This window comes from Pseudonaja textilis, chromosome 2, assembly GCF_049901715.1.
Source record: "Pseudonaja textilis isolate UNSWEBS1 chromosome 2, rPseTex1.2, whole genome shotgun sequence".
In the NCBI taxonomy this organism is placed as follows: domain Eukaryota; kingdom Metazoa; phylum Chordata; class Lepidosauria; order Squamata; family Elapidae; genus Pseudonaja; species Pseudonaja textilis.
In genome coordinates this window covers 71806558-71812736 of record NC_141991.1, presented here as the reverse complement: position 1 = coordinate 71812736, position 6179 = coordinate 71806558, and the positions used below count along the sequence as shown (strand labels likewise).

The window sequence follows — 6179 nt, the reverse complement described above, 5'->3', positions numbered from 1 at the left end:
CAAATCTGGTGCAAAAGCAACTGGCGTCTACAGTGATGCCCCCAGCCCCCTCCAGTCACGACAAAAAATACTTTAAGTTGGATCCAGAATTCTCAAAATTATTAAACACCTCTGAGGTAGACGAGCCCATAGTGGGCCTGGCATCCTCTTCTACTCCGACTGATGCTCTGGAGGCCCTTAAGCCAGAGGAAAAGCGGGCCAAGCTGGCCCTGCGCAGGGCCCATCAGTCGGACGCATGGGCCATCAGATCGGCTATGTCCGCATCTTTTTTCACAAGGCGATCCATTCGATGGCTTCGTCAGCTCAAGCAACATGTCCCTACATCCAACATCAGGGCGCACCAGGACATTGCCAAGCTCACCGCTGCAGCCGAGTTTTCTGCTGATGCCACATATCATGCAGTTAAATTTTCTGCATGGGACATTACATCTCACGTAACAGCCCGCCATCTACTCTAGCTCAGACACTGGCAAGCAGACTTTAAGAACAAAGCCAAGCTGGCTTCCTCCCCCATAGTAGGAGACAAGTTGTTTGGCCCTTCCCTGGCCCCCCTACTGATGGAGACCCGCAATAAGAAAAAAATTCCTTCCTTCCCTTACTCGAAGGTCAGACTTCAGATCTGCCCAGCCCTTTCGGAGGGGTTCCTTTCGGCCTTCCTATCAGGCCCCCTTCTCCCCCAGGTATCAGAGGCCCCCATCGTTCAGGCCGGGACAAGCCCAGGATAGACCCGAGTCCAGAGACAGGAGCCAAAGGGACAGCCAATATAAAAGGTCCTTTCGGGGAGCCGGAAGTAGGCCCTTCCGACGTCTGAGATAGGTTAAAGAACTCTCTCCCCATTGGCGGACATCTTAAGTCGTTCGCTAGTCAATGGGACTCCTCTACCTCCGATTCTTGGGTCAGGGACACCAATAGATTTGGGCTTGCCCTTGAGTTTCAATCCACTCCCCCAAATTTCTTTATGTCATCCCCCCTTTCCAGAGACCCGGTCAAGCGAAATCTAATGGATTCCGCTATCTAGCATCTCCTAAGCATAAGAGCCATCCAACCTGTACAGCCCGAGCAACGAGGGCGGGGCTTCTACTCTCACCTTTTTGTTGTACCCAAACACTTGGGGCAGTGGAGAGTAATCTTAGATTTAAAACGACTCAACCGCTTCCTAACATACTGCAAATTCAAAATGCATACCCTGCAGTCGATACTGCTGGGCATCAGGCAAGGGGATGTGCTCATGTACATAGACTTGACGGAAGCATATTTACATATTGCCATTTGGCCGTCCCATTACAAATTCTTAAGGTTCTGCTACAATAATCAGCACTTTGAATACGTGGCCCTTCCCTTTGGACTGGCCTCCGCCCCCAGGACCTTTACCAAGGTCCTCGCAGTGTTAGCTGCCCACCTCAGGAACATTCCCATCCCTCTCCAATGTTACCTGGACGACATTTTAATCCTGTCCCCTTCTACCCACCAAGCAGCAAGGGACACCCAGACCACGTTAACATCTTTCCAGGAACATGGTTTTCTCATAAATTGGAAGAAGAGCCAGTTATCCACGTCTACTCGAATAACTCATTTGGGGGCAGTCATTGATACGGTGGAAGGCAAGGTCTACCTGTCTTCAGATAGACTACTTAGTATTCAAAAATTGGTTAGGGAGATCAGGCGCTGTAGGAGGGTACCCTTACTGGATTTGTCAAAATTATTAGGGAAAATGATATCATGCATTTCTATTGTTCCCTGGGCCCGTCTTCACACCAGATCCCTCCAGTAGTTCCTGCTCCCGTACCAGAGATCCGGCAGAAGCAATTCCAAACTCACGGTCAGGGTACCTCTCAAGGTCCTCACGTCCCTTCTCTGGTGGGCCAAACCGGTCATCAACAAAGGCTGCTTCTTCAAGGAGCCCCAAAGGCTGACTATCACTACAGATGCCAGTCTATATGACTGGCTCATGTCCAGTCACTCACATCCCAGGGCAGATGGTCTGCAATAGAGCAGGCGTGCAGCACCAACTGGCTGGAGTTTCGCGCCATGCACCTGGCCCTGCGCAGCTTCCTCCCCCAGGTACGTGGGCAGCACATTCTCATTTTAACAGATATCGTGACAGCCAAAGCCCACATCAACAAACAGGGGGGCACGCAATCAATACAATTAATGAGGGAAGCCAAGCGCCTGTGTCGCTGGGTGGAGAACAATCTTCTGTCCATCAAGGCAGAGCACATCTCGGGCCTATCAAATACTCAAGCAGACTAGTTAAGCAGGGCCACCATAGACCAGTCAGAGTGGCGCCTCCATCTATCCCTGTTTAAAGAAGCAGCAAGGATATTTGGTCAACCAGTGGTGGACCTATTTGCCTCCCCCCTCAATGCCCAGCTCCAAGATTCTTCTCAAGGTACCCATCCCAAGGGGCGGAGAATTACGTGCTCCGCTGCCCATGGCCCACGGGGCTCCTGTACGCATTTCCCCCTCTAGCACTGTTGCCCAGGGTTATTCAGAAGTTGCTCCACGAGAAAGCGGAATTGCTACTAGTGGCACCTCACCGGTCCAGACGGCCGTGATTTGCGGACCTCCGTACTCTCTCAGTGGCCCCTCCCTGGACGATTCCACCAGACAGGATCTCTCTATCCCAGGGGCCACTTCTACACCCGGACCCTCAATGGTTTCAACTAACCGTCTGGAGGTTGAGCGGAGCAGGTTGAGGAGCGAAATGCTCTCCAACAAGGTCATTGACACCATTCTAGCTGCCAGACAGCCCTCAACCATTCGAATTTACAACGCCACATGGGCCATTTTCTGTAGATGGTGTAGCAAGTTTCAAATTAACCCCACTTCCCCTTCTATCGCTCAGATTTTAGAATTCCTTCAGGAGGGACTGGACAAGGGGCTGTCTCCTAATACACTAAAGCGACAGGTAGCTGCACTGACATCAGTTCTTTCTTGTGAGGGTTTTACTTCCCTCTCTCATCACACAGGTATAAGGGCCTTTCTTAGAGGGGCCACCAACTTGCGACCCCCAGCAGTGCACCGTTACCCCACCTGGGACCTTAACAAAACCCTTCTCTCTCTCACCAAGGAACCTTTCAAACCCTTGAGGGAGGCAAGCCTCCAATTTTTGACATATAAGGTGGCTTTCCTCGTAGCCATTACATCCGCTTGGCGCATATCGGAAATAGCAGCCTTGTCTATCAGACAAGACCTCTGTGTTTTCCATGCTGATCGGGTGATTCTCCGTCCCGATCCCACCTTTTTGCCCAAGGTCAATTCAGCCTTCCATAGAGCCCAAGAGCTCATCCTTCCGAATTTTTGCCCCAGACCATTGCAGGAAAGAGAGAGGCAAGGGCACAAACTGGATGTAAGGTGCACCTTGAGAATCTATATCAAGCGCACTGAGTCCTTCAGAAAATCTGAGGCCTTATTTCTTTCTTTTCAGCCCAAAACACAAGGTCACAGGGTATCACCGTCCACTATAGGCCGCTGGATCAGGGCAGCTATAGCTAAGTCTTATCAGTCCCAGGCCCTGCAGGTGCCCAGAGGCATAACTGCGCATTCCACTAGGAGTGCGGCAACTTCGGCAGCTTGGGCTACCCAGGCACCAGTAATTGAGATCTGCCGGGCGGCGACTTGGGCTTCCCCATCTCCTTTCATCAGGCACTATAAAATTGATGTGTTTGCATCGGCAGAGGCCTCATTTGGCAGACGGGTTCTGCAAAGGGTTCTTAGGGACTCTGAGGAGATTCCAAACCAGACGGAGTCCCTCCCGTAGGACAGGCCAAGCTTTGGTATGTCCCACTACTGGATGCTCTGAGCAGCTCATAGGAAAAGGGGCGTTGGTGCTTACCTGATACGCCCATTCTCTTTGAGCTGTGAAGAGCATCCAGCCCCACCCTTTTTTTCCGTCTGGTGGGACCTCGTTTTTGGACAAGGAACCTTTTTTAGGTAGTAGGGATGAGAGCACCTTTTTTCCTCTCTTCTTCGCAAAACTGGGGAACGCTGTGGAAGAGTCACGTGGAGGAGGAGGAGCGTTTCTCAATTCAAGCTCAGCCTATGAATGCAGAGACTGAAGCACCTCCCACTACTGGATGCTCTTCGCAGTTCAAAGAGAACGGGCGTATCAGGTAAGCACCAACGCCCTATTTCTATATTAATTGTTGTTTAGCAGGATTTTACTTTGTTGAAAAAGCATAATTCCTGAAACTTTTGTGTAACTTTTAGGTCAGGGGTGTAAAACTCATATTGTCACAGTGGCATCAAGTGATGTATTGTGACTTTTCCTCCTTTGCTAAACCTGGCATGGGCATGGCCAGCACATGACGCATCCGGCCTGTGAGTTTGGAGTTTGAAAGCCCTGTTTTAGGTGATCTTTCTTGCATCTAGTCATTCTATGCTGTATACATATAAATTTAAATTCTTTGCTGTATACATGTAAATTTAAAATATACATCTGAAATTATCATTTTTAGTTATCCTATTGATCATACATGGACAACTGATATTACAGTAGTATATAGTAATGTGTGTTGAATTTTTTATCTTCCCTAAGTCTGTGTATGGCTATGAAATATATAAAATGTTGGCAACAACAGGTACATATATGAGTCCTAACACTATTACTCTGAAGTGCAAGCAGCCTTCATTAAAGTAAGGGAACACACTTTTCAAAGGGCTGTACTTTAACTTACTAAGATTTAATGAAAAAACTGTTTTCTCCTTACAGCTGGGCTACTAATTTTTTTAAGCCCCAGGGGACTTTACAGCCTTTGCTGAAGACCCTTACACTTGTCTACAAATAGTCATTGACTCACAACCAATTGTTTATAACCTTTTGAAGTTGCGATACTGAAAAAAGTGACTTATGACTTTGTCCTCACGCCTCCTCATGCTAACAAGATCAAAATTCAGGTACTTGGCAACCAGCATGCATTTATTATGGTTGCAGTATCCCAGGGTTATGTGATCAGCATTTGCAACTTTCCCAGTCAGCTTCTGACAAGCAAAGTCAATGTGGGGAAAACTATTCCCTTAATGACCATTTGATGCAGAAAAGGTTATAAAACCAGGCAAGACTCACTTAAACGATAGCCTTGCTTAACTTCAGAAATTCGGGTGCCAACTGTGATTCTAAGTCAAGGACTACTTGTATATTGATTCTGTCAATACTCCATCCCAAAGATGTTTTTTCAAGGGGCCATTAGACTTTCTGGTTTTTCTTTGAAGATGTTTTGCTTCTCATCCAAAAAGCTTCTTCAGCTCTGGCTGGATGGTGGAGAGTGGAAGTCAGAGCTGAAGACGCTTCTTGGGTGAGAAGCAAAGCATCTTCAAAGAACAACCAGAAAGTCCAGTAGCCTCTTGCAAAAGCATCCTTGGGACAACCATGACCTGGATGACTGAGAATAACACAACCTTACTTAGTTGTGAACCTGAAAATTAAAATGAGAAAATCCATTTGGGAGACTGGGGCAAGTCCTACCTTAAAACCTAAATCTTCATTTGAAACTTGTGGGCATGCTTTGATCTGGCTTTACATTCTGTTATGACAAACATAAAAGTCCATTGGTTGCTTCTACCAGGTCTCGGGTAATTATTTCGCCTGCCCGCCCGTGGAGTTAATGAAGGTCGAGAACAGGTATTATTAGGCCCCCGTCCTGCGACCTCCGCGGGTGACTGAACTCGCGGGGGTAGCAGGACGGGGACCTAATCATATCTTGACTGAGGTCAAGGCGGATCAGAGCGAACAATACTTGAGTTTTCAGGAACAAGGGGGCAGCGAAGGACTGGCTTGTTGGGAGGGGCGAGATGCAAGGAGCCCCCCTCCCGTTTATTCACTCGGAACGGGACTCGTTTCACGGGTGCGGTGCTTTCCTGCCTAAAGAGGTCCGCATCGCAATTCTGTCAATCACCCATTACCGTTCATCGTACTGTAATTGGACTCTGCGCCCGGTACTGATTAGTAGCAACGCCCTTTTTTACACGGGGTTTCCTAGGGTTGATTCTCTAGAGTTTCAACCGTGCGGCGCACCTATCCTTGGCGGGCTATCTAGCCACGCCTCCGCGGCATCTTTCTCCTAATAGTGAAGGTAGCGTCGTCTCGTTGGTCTTCGCCTGACTCTATTTCTTCTATTCCTGCCTTAATAGGCCTTTTGTCGGCAATTATTGGTTATGGGAGGCATCAATCCTGCTCCTCG

General features: G+C 48.5%; 1 protein-coding gene across 1 annotated transcript in view; it reads left to right on the top strand.

The window, feature by feature from the left end:
- The first annotated feature begins 2362 nt into the window (after positions 1-2362).
- LOC148126908 (uncharacterized) overlaps positions 2363-6179 on the top strand; it is a 262825-nt gene continuing 259008 nt past the window's right edge. Inside the window, exon 1 of the mRNA XM_087923166.1 lies at positions 2363-3697. Coding sequence (XP_087779292.1) covers positions 2363-3697 — 1335 coding nt within the window. The remainder of the gene's footprint in view (positions 3698-6179) is intronic.